Below are 19,748 nucleotides of genomic sequence, written 5' to 3' on the forward strand. Positions count from 1 at the left end.
ATGTGTGTTTTTTATTGGCTTCCTGAAGGCTACTGTCACCATGTACTACTTTCATACAAGATGTTGAGTTGAACTACAGGTCCAGTTATACACATTTAATGTAATAGAGGGTCACCCTGGCGACAACCTCTTTCTAATTCAAATATAAAATTATCGTCTATAGTGTATTACACAACTCTTTGCATTTTTTGTAAAATATTGACCAGTTGCAGTCTCCAAAATTAACATTTAAAAAAGCACACTCAATTGATGCGAAAGACTTTCAAAAATCAAGCAATAAAAGAAAATTCGCATCATTTTTTGATTAGATGTTACATTATAGCATTTGGTATTCTCTCCAATGAAAGTTGTGTTTTTTTCATTAAAAACTTTTAACCACTGATAATGGAATATAGAACTAACGAATTAGTCAAATGATGCTATTTTCAAATCGATGATCTATAGAATAATTAGTCAGCATTGCCATGTAAATCTTGTACTTTTTTAGCCTTGGGGATATTAAAAATATTGTTATTTTATAAAAGTACTTATACTCCTGTATTTAAGGCTTAAAAATGTTTGATTGTACAAATACTTCAGTGACCTAAATATGAAATGTAAAATATTATGAAATTTATCTGAAATGCTATCCGAGCAAATCTTTGTGCAAAATGATTTAAAGCAAAAAGACGATTATGGGTTTCAGGGTAAAAATATTTTATTACATTAAATATGTTTTCCTTCAGAAAATAACTTATTTTGACCTGACACACATATACCATCATCATATCTTATAGAAGTGATGATTCTATTTGTACACAGCTTTTTTTTTCTTCCAAACGAAATTCAGTTCATTCCATACAAATTTGCATGAAGGCAGAGAGATATGCCTTCAAAAAAAATTTTGTCTTTGAAGTTCAAAAGTCAAGAGTATTTAAGTCAAAGACCATAGAAAATGTTATGAGAAATATTCGTTGATATATATTTTTAATCACTCTTTTTCTTACTCTTATTTACTGATTTCATTTATTTATCTATTAAATTTTTCATTTACGTCGGTTGTTACTATTATTTTTCGTATGTCAGTCGTTATAAGGAAATTATATCTTACACTTCAATTTTAATACTAGTTTTGCATTTAATATTTTAAATGTGTTAAATGTCAACAATGAAACTAAATGAATCGTTTCTGATTATTATTGATGGTCATATGCATGAAAAACCCTTAAACTGCAGTATAAGGGCTCTCTTTCTATGGGATGCCATGCATCATAAACAATATTCAAGACATTCCGAATAATAATCGGCTGTACTTACATTCGTGTTTATACAATTACAAGTCAAAAGATAATTATGAAATCCAACAGTAGTTGGGGAACATTGTGATTTGCTTTGACACTTATACTATTTTTGTTGCCAACTCTTTGTCCACTCAAATCTTCGGAAAAGACAGAATAGAATGACACAGAGGGGTTTTTTCGGTTTAAATTTTATATAATATTTTTTGGGGTATAATTTTTTTTTTTTTTTACATTTTTTTTTATTTATATATTTGTTTATTTTTTTTTTTTTTTTTTTTGTTGTTTTTATTCTGTTTAATTTTATTTGTTACTTGCTTCTATCTTTGCCACATTGACGCAGTTGTAGTGAGTACCAATGAGAGAGTCTTTAAGTTTGACTTGGCTGGGGATGGACATATGCCCTCCTGTAGTCAAGCGGAGGAAGCAGACTACCAAGGCAATGTCTGTTTAAAAATTTGATGCCTGTAGGTTCATATTTTGTTTACACATTTATTATTTTTTTATTATTTATCCGAAATTTGTATACGTTTTAATTCATATGTGAAATTTATATCTACTTCTTTTAAGAAAAAAAGAAGAACAATATATACATTAAAACTCATTAAAAATCATTTATGAAATCAAAGGTTCAATTAACCATCCATTGAAATGAGGCCAACCCTAACTGTTGCTATGAATTATTCCGCTTGCACCGTGTTGTGTACTAGTTCTTACGTACACAATATCACCCGTTTGAAGGATAACTATAGCATTTCCGGCGGCGAATTGACCACCGTGGGTATTCAGGGTATCGACATTTATTATGTAAAAGGAGAGACGAAATATGTACCGGAAGTCGTAGTTGCTCTTTGACTAACATTTCGGAAACAACTGAAGTGGCAGTAGAATCTGAAATACGTTTCGATTTAATAAGAAGCGATCTTAAAAGTGATAGTGTTTTTCCTTGGTTCATCTGTCGTTGTTGCAGGATTGTGAAAGTCGATTTCAAATGAGCTGTCTCCTTTTGTTAACTAGCTACTATTTGCTTCAAGTCTTTTATTTCATCACCTTGGGAAGTTGTTTTTTTAACGATTCGATCAATGGATGTTTCTAATTTATCTATTCAATCTTCATTGGTTCCCTTCAATTGGTTAGCAAATTGAATATCCAAAACACTAAAAAAAATAATATGAACAAATTCCTCATCTTTGCAACTTGTATCACAACCTAATCGTGTAATTTGGTGTTAAAAGGTAGATGTTGATCTTAAATAGAATTTTTCTCGGTTATCTAACTTGTATGCAAAGTACATGAGATTTATCATGAATTTACATGTACTAAGCAAATGTCGCAATAAGATAAACTTGTCCTTCACGCCACAAATAAACAAGTATCGTGATCAGACCATAAGTGAAATATGAACCATAATTGTCTTTCGAGTAATTAAAACTTTACATTGAAGTATCTAAAATCAAACAACAAATGGGAAACAGAAAATCAAAAACATCATCTTTAGTACAGAGACTAAACGAGGATAGAACGGATTTATTGTTTTCCTCTATTTCTGTTTATGAGCGTGTTGTAGCAGTACATGTTTTATTACTTCTTTAAGCTTCATAGTCCACCTCCTATGATAAAAATTGAATAAAATATGTCTTGCAGACAAAAATTATATAAACTTGATATACAAACAGGTCCAACGATTGATTCTAATCTTGAAGCTTTAAGTTAAATGTTTCAAACTGCAAACATTGTAGATGATCTATTAAGGATCAGTGAAGAAGTTTCAGAAAAATCTATTGACGTTCTTGACATTACTAGCTTGAAAGGAGACAAATTTAAAACATCACGTATAAACAAATCAGGAACATACAAGTATTTACATCATCCTTTAAGCGTTTTTAAATGATTTAAAAAGGGGAAAGTTTGCGGCTCTTCTAACTCAATCGTGCTCCCTATACTTTTGATTCCATACTCAAGCTATTTGAGATAAAACTTATTGACGGAGGTTATTCCAATAAGAAAATGCGAATAGCGATTGATAATGCAAAGAAAATTCTAAAAGCTATGAAAATTCTTTCCTTTTATTTAAGTTACATCATAGTTTCTATCTGTTATCAAATTATCCTCTGTAATGCAGAAACACTGGTCACTTATAATGAATGACCAAGTCGCCAATCAATTTTTAACAGGACCACCTACTGTGGCCTTCAGACAAAGAAAAAGCATATCGAAAATCGTTACCTCATAAACTGTTAAACCAATCTTAGATTAATTCTTAACTCGAACCACGACGGTCCTGATGCTTTCTGATAGCAATATCAATATTTCAAGACAGATTTTGATTATCTTGATAAAACTAATGAAATTCGTACATATTTCATACACTATATTCGTTATACAACGATGGTTTGGAGGCCAAAGATATAATATCCATGAAATATTCATGTTCAATGCCAATTTACGGATCTCAAAAAGGTCAAATATTAGCTTTAAATAGGTAGCTATTAATTAACTGAAAAGCTTCTCTAGCATTTATGCCAAAACATACACTGTTACTACAATTTATATAAAGGAGACTTATACTAGTGATTCCTATCATATCAATTGATAATTTGTGGTGAATTGACCTATTGAACTCTAATGAGTTTCAAGATTAAAGACCTCACAGCTTTCACCCACGCTGACACTGGAGCAAGGTTTTTATTGTTCTCACTTTATACATAGTCGACTACAGATTTCATAAGAATTTAAAAAAAAATACAATTTCAAGTAAGGAATGTGGTTTACGGTATTTGGCAACTTAAACAATGACTTTACGGAGAGATTTGTTTTCTATGATGTCCATATCTCCCGTAAAAACTTATTGGAAAGATCATATTTAAATGGAGAGTTTAAGCAAGTCAGGCTGTTAAACCTTGAGGTTCTGCATAACCTTTTGTAGTCAGAAATTTTGGATGCAGCAATTTTTTCTGACTGCCTTTCTTACTTATTTATGTTATATTTTCTTTTAAAAAAAGACATCACTTATACAGGCATATATTGTTTTACATTTAATTCCTTTGAATCAAGTCTAACTTGAAATTAGTTTAACTTCACATGAAATTTATGTGGAAAATTAACAGTAAATTCATATGAAGGCTAAATTCACATGAATTTCAGGAGAAATCTGTCACAAATTTTTTTTTTGCACAATTTGGTTAAAAATCATATGAAATTCATGTGAAAATCATTAAAATCAATTTGCATGTCCACTATATTTAGATGTTGGCCTTAATTATGAGCAGGTTCATATTTCCCTGTTACAGTACCTGAACCGATCCGTGCAACAGAAATTGCGATTGGTCATCGATCACCAATCAGTTTCCGGTCAGTCATCGATCCGTCAAATCGGTCTAATAAACTGGTGATCGCATCACGTGGCCACAGATCGGTCAATGTATTTTACGGTTTTCTTTGTAACTTTTACACATATTTACATAAAGTAATAGATTTAAACATCAATTTATACTTTTATTTTACATTTCTTTTATTGTCATACATTTCATTTTATACAACAAAACTGCAATCAGATCACCGGTCATCCGTAATCGATCCGTCAGCGATCAATCAGTCAACGGTCATAGATCCGTCAAATCGTTGCGCGGATCGGTTCAATGACTGTATGCACAAAGTACAACTAATAGCACATTGGTGCCATGATGTGAAGATGAGGTTACACTTTATTTATAATGCATATATCTTGCATTAAGATTCATTTGATTGTTTTATAAGTGAAACAGAGAGCATATGAAACATAAAAATATTTTGAGTTTTACTTGTATTTTTGTTTTAACAATATATGGTATTAAAGCAATTATCGAATTATAAGGTATATGCTGGTTATCACCGATTATGCATGGTTAATTTCATGCTTAAGAATGAAACCAATTTCAGAGAAATGAAACTGTGTTATCCATGGCTTATCACGCGAAATAATGTACAAGTCAATAAACTTTTTTAGAATGAAAGAAAAACATGAACTGATTGGTAACTGTCATTTTGATAAAAAAAAAAAATACTTGAACGTTACTCTTGTTTGTATCACACAGTATTTAAAACATATTTCCTGCTTATAAACGATTAACCAACACAAAACTAGGACTTAAAGAAAGTTGGACAACAAATTCTTGTAAATAAGAGGAAATCATTGTATTTCGAAGAAAAAACTGGTTACTGGAACATTACAATTCTAATGTACAGAAGCAAAAGTCTGATAAAGAGCAAAATCTAAAATTGAAAACAGACTCTAATTATTTGTTTATAATTTTTAAAAACATAAATACAACAAAAAAAAAACATTATATTTCTCGAGTTTTAAAATCAAACACCGCAGAAAAGAAGACTGGAAATTTTTACTTAGGGTGGTTCATCGTAAGAGTACAGAATTCAACATTTTCAGTGCATTCATGCGACACAATTTATGCGACAATGTGGGTGTGTAATTGGATAACATATAGTGTCTTTAGCACAGAGTAGGTATACGGACAACAGAGTTAGTCAGAAAATAACAAATACTTCAGGAAAGGAGTACCAGAACAAAGCCGTACCCTTACATACAAAACATACACAAATCCACTTCAATATCAATCAGAACAGAGGAACGGAAGTCTTTATATCTTGATCATTCCCTGCAATAATTCCAAGAAATGCCAGTATAGATTTGGTACTGTGGTACTAGGAATGAAGTACCTTTCCGCGTCATTTGAATTGTTTTTACACAATTCTGTCGGATATGTTTTTATTGATAATTTTGTCTGAGTAAACAACGTACAGCGCGTGCCATTCCCCATTTGACATTAGCCCTTATACTTATAAAATATAACATAAAAATAGGAGATGTGATATGATTGTCAATGAGATAGCCATCAACCAAATGCCAAGCAAGGGAACAATTAATTTTACAGGTCACCAAACGGTTTTCGGTGATAGGCAAAACCCATTTCACAAAGCAAGCTATAAAAAGACAATAAATAAATGATGTGAAACTACTTATAAAATAAGCAAATTCGACCTAATTTATAGATAAAACCTAAAATGAATAACAGTGAGCACAAGCAACAACGAATACCACTGGACAGGTTTTTTTGCTTTAGACAAGCGCAGAAAGGGTACTCAATCCTTCACTAACCTTGGACAGCCGTGTCAAATTTATCAAACTATTGAGATCGATACAGAATACAAAAACCTTAACAAGCTGTTGGGTACATGTACAGTACTGCAGTATTCAGGAATTTAGTCTTTAAACTGGGAGGGTCCACATTGTGCCTCCCACTTCCAAATCGTGAACATTATTGTGATATTTAGGTATCATGTATACCTCCCATTGCAAAATCAATTTGTCGCCAAAATATATTCCTGAGTTCTCTTTAAGTGTAAACTGATATATGTAACTCACTGGGTAAAGAAGCCAAGATTTTTGCAACTCAGTTGTTTGAGAGTCTAAGCCTTACTTGGACTACACATGTAAAGAAACTTCGCATATTTAGATGTACAGTGGTATCAAGACGGTTGCGCTATCACTTAAGGTTTTGAAGTATACCCATATCTCACCGAAAAAAATCGCTTAACTTTACATACTTTTCAATGTCAAAACCGCCCAGAGTAGTTATGCTTAAGTAAGATATAGTTTATTTGTTTAATCACAAGTAATACTTCTGGTATTCTTTTTATGACATATGACAATTTTCGTATTCAGAATTTATCAAAATATGCAAAAAATGGGATTTTCGATTTTCCTATAAATAGTCACATATATCGAATCTACAACTTATTGCTCAACTTAAACGTCTCAGATTAAGTATCATTCCATATATTATTTAATTTCATACATGCCTAAACCACTAAAAACTAATTTTCAATGACAAATTTAAAAAAATATTAAAATATTACCCATATACCTAGAAAACGGTCTCGGTATTCTCATTCACAGGATACCTACAATGTAAAACTCAAACTCAAGGCATTTAGAATAAAGATTATGATGTACCCAATACATCTGATCAATTCATGAACTTAGATTTTCCTTTAGGTGCGACACTTATTTTACAATCGATAAAATAGGAAATTTCTGAAAGTCTTCTTTATCACCCGATATTGTCATTTTTGCAGAATATCGTAGTTAAAATCAGTTAATTTTGTGATACAGTACGATCATATATTGTTTTAATTTCCAAATGAGCACAACATATAATTATTTGATCTTCTTCAAGTCCAATTCGGTGAACAAAATGCAATCCCTACCCATTGAAAAAGTACCTCAACATGAACTCAAAGTAATGTATTACATGTAGCATATAATCAATCTAAAAACATGTTGGGCACTAGTGCCGATAATTATCGACGTGTTCAACATATTTGCGTATTTCAGGCACATATTTTAATGCTTTTGTATTAGCATATATACATGTATAGTAAAATTTATTTTTGCCGATTAACATATGATTTCTCCACAGTTGATTGTAATTCCTTGTTAAGACAAAATAGGTAGAACTTTAAACATGCATTTCATAATTCTGCTGATCATACATGTTCACTTCAAATTGTTTACTGTATTTCAATAACTATATAAGAAAATAGAGCTTCATGTCAGAATGATTTCTTTCAATTTGCTTAGCTTATTACAAGTAACCTATGAAACAAAGACAAGACGTTTTAGATTCATCACACAAAAGCTTTATTGTTGACGTCGTGAACCATTAAAGCGTTATTGTGAGACCATCTCAACCACGTGAAGACAGGCTAAATTTCAATCGGTGGTCGAGTTTCTGATAACGTCATCTACATAAAATGTGAATCATAATCGATTTCTTAGAATTGTTCTAACGAGCATTACTTCCCTTTCTTGGTAAAAAATTACAGTCGAGTTCAAATGAATTATTTCCTGTTTTTGTTTATATAACATTTGTTTCAACAAATAAGTTTCAACTTTTTGTGCGGTTGTAATTTCAAGAAATCAAGCAATGGAGCTTTCTAGATTATTAATCCGAGTTTAATAATTTTCCTTCCATTGTCAGCAATACAAACATTTTTTTTTTAAATCATGTAACCAGCAAAGAGTACAGGCACCTCATTTAAAAAAAATTTCGAATTTATATATATATATATTTACTACATTAATGAAAATATAGACTTTGCTTTTATATTTATCTTCTTTTTTAGATATCTCACATGTGACTTTTTAATCTTTTTAAATTCCTTCATATTTTTGAAGACAACACCGTTTAATTAATGCACGATAATAAGAAATCCTTACTTATTGACAAATTTACTACTTTGTTCTAACAAGTTAATATCCAGTGTTTCTCCATACATGTAGAATTTAAAAGTTTTTTTTTAATTCCAGCATCAGTATTCGATATCCAGACGATGAACATGAAATGGATGATAAAATGAACATGAAATGATGATGAAATGAAAAAAGGGATGGGACATAAGGACAAAAGGGTCGACAAACTTTGATTGCCACTAGCAAAAGGGATGGATGGGTAAGGTCGGGCAATTTAGCCTCCTGTAGCCTCCTACTCCTATCGAATACCACAGCAGGATTCTTTAACGTGCAAGGAACGTGACATATTATAGCCTGAAAACCCCAGCATGTAACAGACCAGGGGTACTCCATTCCACCACCTGGGGCACACATCCCAGTTGCTCTGTGGGCAGAGCGCTTAGCCCCCGGCTAGGTTTCTTAGCACTGTTTAGTCGCCTTTTACGACAAGCTTAGCGCTGCTGCAGGCCTATTCTTTTAACACCCGGACGTGCACGGGGCAGTGTTTCCCTATACAAGTATTTTGTAAAAGTCCTTTATCGCGAGTTCTTGGAAATTTGAATGCGGATTAAAGATTTTATTTATTTTTATTTGGTTGATAAGTTTCATTTAATATACGACAAATCCAACAAAACACAACATTGTAGAACCAACAGGCAATACAAACCTCCATAGACTGTCTATAGAAAGTATTTTGAGTAGTGGCTTAAATACTGATATTGGTGAATTTAGATTCTCAGCGATTTTTTTTTCATTCTGTGATTTAATGAATAAGTATAATGAAAAAAAACGTATAAAACCCATCAATGATCAACATGATCAATAATGAAAATAGTCAAAAATGAAAACAAAAGTTAATATATGAATAAAAAAACAACATCAAAGTCAGTGACACAGGTTAATCTTGATGTCTGTTGTGATCGTTTGAGTAGAGGACTACCATTTATATCCTTAAAGCCCCGTTCACACTATCAAATTTTTCTTTCAAAAACTTTGGCAAAGTACACTGGTGCCAAGTTTTCTTGGTCTTAATTATATGTTGACACTATCAACGTTTTTGATGGATATTAGTCAAATAAATATAGACGGGAATCAATGTTAACAAACACAAAAATATGGCTCAATTATCAGTAGAAGACCAGTGGTAGACTATTATCTTTGTCCAATTACCCTTTTACTTTGATATTCCAGATTGACTATATGCTATGAACTTCTATCAAATCCTCTATAATTAATCCAACAAAGTCTTCGTTACTTCCCTTTAGTTTCAATGTTTTCCCTGCTATATTACATGTATGATGTGTATTTGTTTAGTGAACAAAAACTTGCTTCATCGCGAAGATCAACTCTGATTGGTCCATTCCCATTAAAGTCCATCAAATTTTAAAAAAAGGATGATACTCTATCCATGTCCATAAGATTATTTTATCTTAATTTTCCTTGTCGGCGGACGCCATCAAAAGAGCTTCAAAAACTTTGACCAAGAATCTTTGATCCTGTCAACGGTGATTTAAACTTAACATACACTAGTTAATGATTGTCTCTCTTTGAACACAATCATTGAATATTTAGGTTAAATTTGTAGATTTGTAAATAATATAATTCTTTTATTTGAGTCCATCGTTGAGTCCTAAAATTCTTATTTCTTTTTTAGATTGTAAATTTAATGGTGACGTTTGTTATATCTTGGCAATTTAGGTGGACAGTAAACTTGTCAAATTCAGTGAACGTATATTACAACAAGAAATATACACTCCGATGGTTGTGTGTTACGCTTCTTCTCTGGATAATTTTCGTTAATCGTATAAAATATAACGAGAACGGATAGGGTAAAATTTGTCAAAGGGAAACATGAAACATTCCCAATGGAATGAAAAATGGCAACTCAAAGCCAGAAAAGAATTTACATGACAACAGTAAATAGTTAGTATCTATCTTGTCCTTGTCTGATGATAGTAAATCTAATCTTTTATTGCATCAACTTACATTTCGTAAGCATCAATTCAAATAATTGATACTGGTGTTTGTTTTATGATGATTACTTGTTACCTCAATTTATTTGTGTCTGTATCGGAAATGCTTTCACTACTTACAAGTAATTTACTACATTTACATCATGATACTTAGTTGAAAAGAATGATTTCGCCCTAGTGTGCATAGCTTAAAACGTGTAGGGTAGCATTTTTGTTGCTAGATAATTATCCGAATAATACTCACCCACACTCGCAATATGACAGGTACCGCTGGCGGAGCAGGACATACTTATCCTGATGTCCCTTTTTTTGTTGTTCTGTTTGTTTTTTGTTGTTTTTGTTGCGTTGTTTGTTTTTGTTTTTGTTTTGTTTTAATTTTTTTTTATTTTGTTGACGTTGACGTTTATATTGCTCGTGCTAAAGCAGGTCACTTATCTTACATGTACGATGTAATATGCTCACGGAAGTTTTCTCTGTTTATAATTATAAGACCAATATTTGGACTCTGTATCACTGGGTATTAAAACTATGGTAATTTTCATTTGAATGTTAGAAATTTAAGGTTCTCTGCTCCCGAGATCTTCGATTGCAGTGCATTTCAATGAAATTACAACCGGATTATATTGAAAATCTTGTTTCTATAGCTTGATTCTGATGGTACAAATAGTCAAATAACATAGTCAAAGTGGGGAGTTAATGTTGTTCTACGTATCACCTACTGTCCGATTCTTATAGAGACTGATATTTAAACTAAAACAATCAGTCAAAGAGAGATGTTGAAAAGAAAGCGTGAGAATTTGAAACTTTAATTTGTAGGATGGGTACTCGGCAATTTGAATGATTGTTAATGAGGTTTGATCTGTTGTGTATGCAGGTCTGTGCATTATTATGATTGACAGAAAGTTCTGGCTGCAATTAGAGGGTTGATGGCAAGCTCTGTTAGAAAACCAATGCAACAGCTTGATCAATTTCAACAATCAATTAAGTCATCAATAATCTGGAATAAATGTTAAAGGGAAATTGAATGTATTAGTAAACCTACAGTAAACGATGAAACTGACACAAATATGTGAAGAACTTTATTTTAAACAGGAATGCACATATATAACAAACACAACCGTAGAATGTTTAAGTAGCAGTCTTCTAAAAATCAGACAGGAGGTGATTAATGCATGTCAAAAACCCACCGAATTCAGTTGAATTTCTTGTTCAGAAACAGTTAACCAGTCTTAGTTTTTCATTTGGTTGTTGCGCTTTTTAAATAAAAAATGAAAATTGTACATGAAATTGGCATTTTTCAAGAGTTATTGTTCCTAATTTGATTTTATTTGGTTGCTTTTAATGGGAGATGAATGAATGATTTTCTAAAAAGTGCAGGTCTAGGTGCAGAAATTATTTTTGTGAAAGTATAGCATAAGTAAACTGAAAAACATCGTTTTGTTTGGTGGGTTTTTCTTCACCATGGGTCATTTTTATCATATTTTGTCTGAATTTTATATGGACCGGCACTTAATATAGGAATGAAAAATCTATACATTTGAAGAAATTAACAATTATAGTTTCATACAAAATATTCCTGATTAGACATAATGTAGTTCATTAACGTTCAATGATTTTATCGGCTAATTAAGAATGAAGTTAAAACAACATCTTTAAAACTATAGATTTTACACCAGCTAGATAATTTTGCATCATAACAGTACAATACTAATTTCACTTTTTAAAATATTGTTCTTAACCTTATATTTATAAATATTAGTCAAACATTTAATGATGCCGTGTGAAAATAAAAACAAAATGCTGCTGTTCTCAGTTCTCAGCTAGTTCTAAACTGTAGCAATGAGACACAATTTCTGACCCATTATTAATATTTAGCATTTAAGTTAATGCAATAGAAATCTATATGGAATATAATACAAAAAATAAATACTCAGATCAAATACATATACACACAAGCGCAAGAATACAAATAAATACAGTTTTATTTCTAATCTCAGTTAAGGTAGAACTACAGCTATTCGTATAATTATCTGAAATACAAAATTACTAAAACATAGCCATTTTCACAAACATAATTATAGTCTTATATTTTTTTAATTCATCAATGAAGAGAGAAAATGCATTTTTGTTTTAAAATACTGAAATTATATATATTGCATGTCCTTGTTTCAGATTGTTTTGTTCTTCAAATAATACATTCCGTAGACCAACTTTATACATCAGTTATCCATTTTGTTTTTGTATTATTTATTTTTTTTATGGCGAAGATATGCCACTGTGAATTTGACCAGTATTGTTGTATGTAGGTTGGTGGAGAATATAATTATAATAATCTAAAGATGCCTTCCTATTAAACTTTGTCAATAAGTTGTAATGCATTTAAAGGTTACTGTCTTTATTTAAACACGTGATTATTTTCTAATGTTTTTTTTTTAACTTTTGGTCGATTCGCTTAGATATAACTTTACTATATATTTTTGGTAACGAGAAAAGTGTTTTTGGATGATTTTAAGATTTTAATTATCGAAGTAAATATCATTATATTTTTTTCTTTTCTATTATAAGTTTTAAGAATTTTCACTTCCTATCAGCAAGAATTATTTATTTAAAAAAAAAGCAATCAAACCAATTGATATAAAAAATATTTACAAAATTCCTGTCAACACATCATGCAACTAAAACGCTGAAAAATAGAATTTATTAGAAAAAGAACATTAAAAGACTTTGAGATAAAATTGATTTTCATTTCTCAGCCGTTATATCTACATAAACACATTATAGCTATAAGGTTCATATGCTGTTCTAAAATTCATTTTAATGTGAAGTTGGTTTCTGATGATTGAATGTTGTAGCTTTCTGTGTTCTCCATCTATTGGTATTTGAGAAAGATATGTTGAAAGTTGTCCCTGTAGAAGATCTTTACTTACCCTGAAAAAAATAAGATATTTACAATTAAGTATTAACATTACTGTAAAAGTATTCATTTTTGCTATTTTCTCGGTAAATATAATAGTGCTAAAACTGTTACCCGCGAAATTGATTTTAAATATAGAAACAGTAGATGTGGTATGATTGCCAATGAAATAGTTAACAATTAAATGCCAAGGAACGAACTTTAATTTAACTTCAACGTCCTTTTTTGAAACAATAATTCATAAATTGTTGACTTGATTGAATCCGCGAAAGTTAGCAACGGATATTCATACGTTAACGGTATTTACAATTTATAAAACTGGTTTAACATAAATCTATAGAGGTTCCAATGAATTGGATTTCTATTGCTCACAATCATTCCAACACTTTAACTTCCTGCACAAAGATCATTCAAAGAAACCTAAATGGAACAAACTTCCTTCACAAATGTCATTCATGTTGAAAGAAATAGAGTAAATCCTTGTATCGTTTCTTATATGCTTCAATTACAATAAAAAAGGCGATCAAATACACTCGTAATGAAAAAAATGAAAGGTTAACAAATGAATTCTAAATTACTCTCTATAGTAAAAATAAACAATAAATTAAGTATGGTACAACGCAGACAAAGTTTTCTCATTTCAATAATTGTTTTAAAACATTGTATACTAAGTTCCACAGGAATTACATTTCTTTTATTCCAAACGGCATGAAAATAGACAATTCTGATACCTTCGGTAGACACAATACTTTACGTTTATTAGTCTTTGTGGACAAAGACAGGAAAGGCATTACGAGTATCACACGCACGGCATTGTTAAAGAATTTCCTGTCTTACTTAAGGCGAAAATTATATTAAAGAACTCAATTAAGGTCTGGATTAGGTCATTGAGACAAAACATGACAACATTTATCTATAGATTGTCTTATTTATATAGAAATTTTATAAGACAACATTGATAGACGGATAGAAATCGAACGAACAGTTTTTATTTGTATGTGTACAAGTCTTGTCATGATATTTTATCATAAACTTTATAAGGACATAAAAAAAAACCTTAAGCATCATCAACTTCTTCTTTGTCCACTTTGATTATATTATGACCTAATAATTACATATACTGTGCATATAATTTGAATACGCTAATCTTTGTGGACAATCGGATTTACATATGATGTTTCATGAGTCGATGAAGCACATCTTCGAGATATTAATAAAGCCACGCCCACAATTAAGTGGACTTTTATATTGCACTTTTGAGATAAAATTGGCATAGATTGTAAAATGAAATTTGCAAGAGTTATCGTTCTTAATTTGGTTTGATTTGGATATTTTAGTGGGAGATTAAAGTGTAGTTTCCTCAAAAGTACAGATCTAAATACAGAAAGAATTATTTTGTTACCTAAAACATAGTTTATGTAGACCATCTTCTGATTCATTGGTTTTTCTAACCATGAATCACCTTAACTTAGGCAGTGTTTGAATTTTATATGGACTGGTACTTAAAGTATTGACCGGTAGCACAATTTTGACATGAATCACCAGTGATACGGTCTGAAATGGTAACTGGCGATGAGACTGGGTTTCCTTTAGTGGCTGTATTTGTTGAATCTTTTTTTACTCTTTTTGTCCTTTTTTATATCTAAAACAAGTCGGTACCCATCCTTTCTAACATTCACCCGAAAACCCATAAACTTGTCGGACGATTTAGTGCATTCATATTCGCTTTTCATATTTTTTTCTACTTTTTGAATTGATTTCTGTTTTGTCAAATATACATCAATTCATCATAGCATTGCATATTTTACACACTGTTTCAAATGTTAAGATTTGCATCATAGGTGAAATGCATTTTCAACACTTTTTGTCATCAAAGTACAACGAGACGTCAAGCAATGCACTACCAAACAATTGCATTGTGAGTATGTAATGACATTGATACAAGTAGGTGTATTGTTTACAGGATTAATCTCATTAAACACCACGGGAGCTGATTTTAGAATGTAATGCACCATTAAAGGAAGAGTGAAATTCAATAGACTATTGAGCTTTGTTGAAGCCGATGATACATTCAACGATAGTACACCATGTATGTTTTCAATCCAGAAACCTTTTAGCTGATTATGGCCAATAATTAAGTGCATTTATACTTTCTCGAACAATATGTGTTAAGAACAAATGAGATCAAAATGTAAGTACGCATTGATAATGTTTATTTTAAGATTCAATCCCAGACTCATTTAACGCATAAAATGTGTATTTTACGTCATGAAACAGAACACCTTTGATTGCATGATAGAGGTTTGTAACAAACATCGACTGAAATCCTCTTATACTTCAGGAACAAAAGCGTACAACTTGATGATAAAGTGTAATTGTAGTTGTTTGAAATGAGGTTTAGGAGGATTCATTCAAATAGGGACACAAATCACTGCAACGTTTGTACTATGCATTTTACATCAATCTTATGTAAACAACTAATTAACTTAGATTCATTTTATTTTTATTCAAATGAAAGCTTGATAAGCTTTCTTGAAATTGAATATGATACAAACATACAAACTTATCACTGATTTCATGACTTATGTCCCTTACCCTAGGTCTACCTCCTTACATTTAGCTTTTATAAAGACATAAACAAGAAAAGAAGTCAAGTCTGAATAGATAATTTTCATATTTGAATTACCATTGTTATGTATTTTCTAAACGCAAGGAGTCGATATTCTTTGAAAAACCTCGACCCTTAGTTGAAGATTTCTAAGATGTGTTGTTTTGAACAGATCCTAAATACTTTCTGATATATTTGGACAAACTCATAACAGGATTGATGAGTTCTGTTGCCAGAATATTTATTTCAAGACGTTATTGAATATTTTCATTGATGAAGAAATGGTTTGCACTCGAATGAATTAATCTCGTGACACTTTTTAATTCAATTGATGAAATGAGATGTCCTCCAATTGCAAAAAATTGAAATTTGCTCAGATATGGACAAATTGTTTTATTAGATGATTAAAAAGTTTAGAATTGACAATAGGCTTTTGATGCCATTCATTTAAGAGTAATCAAGGGAAGCAATGTTGTAGCGGTAATCAAAAGAATGTAATCCATGGACAAAGACCAGACATGGAAAACAGACATACACAACAAAGAACATATAGTAACTAAAATCATACATACAAAGTAACAAAAACAAATGAGCAAATCGGACTCCACTAAAAACTGGGAGCATGGACCAGGTGCACCGGTAGGGTAAGCGTCCTCTGCTTTTCTAGAAACACCCGCCGAGTTGTTCATAAAAAGTCAAGTCCGGGGTAGACAAACGAGGAAAGGAACACCATGACCCATTGAATAAATCAGTTTTCATGGTGCAGATGGATACACCATAACGATCCACGAGTTTATGATGACCATAAAACTTCTGTAGTGATGACCTCAATCTTGTAGCAACATAACCCTGTTCCAGAAGCCTATTTGTTAAAGTTCTAGCGCGATACAAAAAGTCTGCGTAGTTTCGGCAAGCTCTGGCATAACGTATGAATTGTGAAATGAACGCTCTATACGCAGGTGCCGAAGGGATGTTGCCACAGATGAAAGGAAAGTTGACAATTCTGAATGAGAAGTCATCACGTTTGTTAATAAATGTATCTGATAATAAAACAAGAAGGCATCGTGGTAGCCCTATCGGTAAAACAGGAAAAAATGAAACATACGTTTTTCATATGTTTAAAAAAACCTTGAAAACCATGTTTCTCAATTGTGTTTAATAAGTTTTAGACCAACATGAAAAACACATGTTTTTGACGAAAAATTAATCAATTAAAAACAAGTGAATATAAATCATATGGGAAATATAGACCTTCATGAATTATAGTTTTCATATAACTTTGGGAAAACACTATTTCCAAGTGTTTTCATAGGCACAAAATCATATATTTGTATGTTTCCATATGTTTTGATACCTATGAAAACATTCGTTGCAATGTTTCCTGTGCAGAAGGAACCACTGTTAACTTTTGTAATATATGTAGGTTTACAAAAAATACTTTTTCTTCCGATAAACACCGATCAACGATCTCAAATTTAATGTGTACGACTCTTGCATATAGAGGTAAAAAAGTATAACGTGAAATTAACATGAAATTGACATATTTTTTTACGTAAATTGCCACACTATGAATTTCATATGAAAATTTCACATAAAACTCACGTGACAATCTGCTAGTTTAACCTAATTTCACCTGAACTCTGTCACAAATTGTATTTTTTCAACTCTGCCGAAAATCATGTGAAATTTATTTGAAAAAATTGTGGAAAGATTTTTCCTGTATATCATTCAGCTAGGTAGAAACATGAAGAATGTAGCATGTGTAGCAAGATGTTTCGATAAACACCAGAATGACTATATTCTTTAGCGACAATCAAAGCGGTGCATTCACAGAAATGTCTCCCATGAAGCGTTAAATGAAATTTCTAGTTTTCCTACTTAGACCTTGTTTCAGTCATTTTCAGAAATAATTATTATATTTTAATTCTTCCTAATTTGAACCTTTATTAGTCATCTAAGCTTGGATGTGGTTTTTTTTTAATATTATTATTATTTTTCAGATTTGAAGCTTAATCGGAAAAAAATCATCAGCAATTCATATTTTAATTTCCATTATTACCTGTAAAAGGACTAATGTATTAAGTAGCCGTCTTTGTAAGAATCATGCAAAATCTGAAAAATGTGAAACACCTCAAAAAGGCTACATATGTTTTAGGGGTCTATACTATGAAATGTGTAATTATTCATTCAAATCTGCCTGCTCTTAGGAGATAATCTACATTGAAAATCTAGTAGATTCTATTTTATTTGAGTGCCATTTACACAGAGTTATCTCCCTTAATTTTGAAATCTACAGTGCATTCTATATGATTTTTATCTCCTAAGAGCACTGGTTATATGAAAAACCACATATTAATTTTTGTTCACTATGACATTTCAAACAAAATATCAAAAATACAAATGTATGCTTTTTACCCATGAATCACATTTTGCATGATTCTTAGATGGGGTACTACATAAAATTTAATAATACGTGTATTCCCTCTCTTCTAAAATTAATAAATTAATGAATTTCACAACTAAACAAGCATTCAGTACTTTCTAATCGTTTTTAATCATGCTTAGTGCCACGTATGTTTAGGATGTCATAATTGTATCAGAATGAGTATTTTCATTTAAAATCAATGTGCTATTTATACAACATTTTTACTGTCATATTAAAAAAAAATAGAAAAGAATCATCTGCATGTTCTTGACCAACCTACCTACTCAATTACCATGAAAATTATCTTAGATTGATTGGCTGATTGCGGTCCTTTGGTCAATATTTTGTTCATTTCAGAACAAGACCGCCTTACATATGATCAATCGAACACAACCTTCTTATTCTAGTTTGAGACACTTAGCCGAAGATAAATGTGCTAGTTTACAAAGAAACAACCCACAGTTAAAGACGTCACCCCTTTTGGACACATTATTCTGAATTCTGACCAAATCTCATAGCGGAAAAAAACATACTTCAATTTTGACTTGTACTCTAGTGCAGACAGGCACACTACACTATAAAGGTGGTCATTATCATAGATCACAAATATTGATCAATTATTATGTTACAAACGAATTTTTATTCAAACCAACGACGGAAAAGAGTAACACGTGTATATCAAGCGCAATAAACATTCCAAGAAAGGACCATTTATCGAATTATTTGAAAGATAACTTGCCCTTTTTCGACTGGAGCATGAGTAAGGCTTGAACTGGTAAACTACCTTTGTGAAGGATTTATACTTTTTCTTCGGGTTGAGAGCTATTTGAAGGATAGCAAACCTCTACTTCAATATGGTTGAAGAATTTACCTTGATCTTGCACGCTATATAAATATATTGAAGATAGTTCTACATCTTTTCCAGTATGAGTATGGCATATAACTTGAATTAGTATGCCTTAAATATGAAGAATAGTTCGACGTTTTTCGATGTGTTAAGTTTGTTACTCAATGTAGTACTTCGTTTATATGAAGGATAGTGTGCCTCTTCTTCAACATGGGTAGGTATGTTACTCGAACCAGTAAGCTCTTTACATGAAGGAAGATTCTACATTTTATCGAAAATGGGTCAGACATGTAACTTAATCTTGGATGCCTTATATAAAGGGTAGTTTAAGCACTTCACTAGCATAGGTAAGGACTGTAAATTGATCTGCTACGACTAATTTATAATGAGTTACTTTTTCGGATCTCATATGTAAT

General features: G+C 31.2%; 1 protein-coding gene across 1 annotated transcript in view; it reads right to left on the reverse strand.

Annotated features, from left to right (window-relative positions):
* Positions 1 to 12,118: 12,118 nt before the first annotated feature.
* LOC148603010 (uncharacterized) overlaps positions 12,119 to 19,748 on the reverse strand; it is a 36,021-nt gene continuing 28,391 nt past the window's right edge. The window contains exon 5 of the mRNA XM_088553043.1: positions 12,119 to 13,466. Coding sequence (XP_088409169.1) covers positions 13,462 to 13,466 — 5 coding nt within the window. The 3' untranslated portion in view covers positions 12,119 to 13,461. The remainder of the gene's footprint in view (positions 13,467 to 19,748) is intronic.

This window comes from Perna viridis, chromosome 11 (genome assembly GCF_037379345.1).
Source record: "Perna viridis isolate PV_CMFRI_1.1 ecotype Kerala chromosome 11, ASM3737934v1, whole genome shotgun sequence".
Lineage (NCBI taxonomy): Eukaryota > Metazoa > Mollusca > Bivalvia > Mytilida > Mytilidae > Perna > Perna viridis.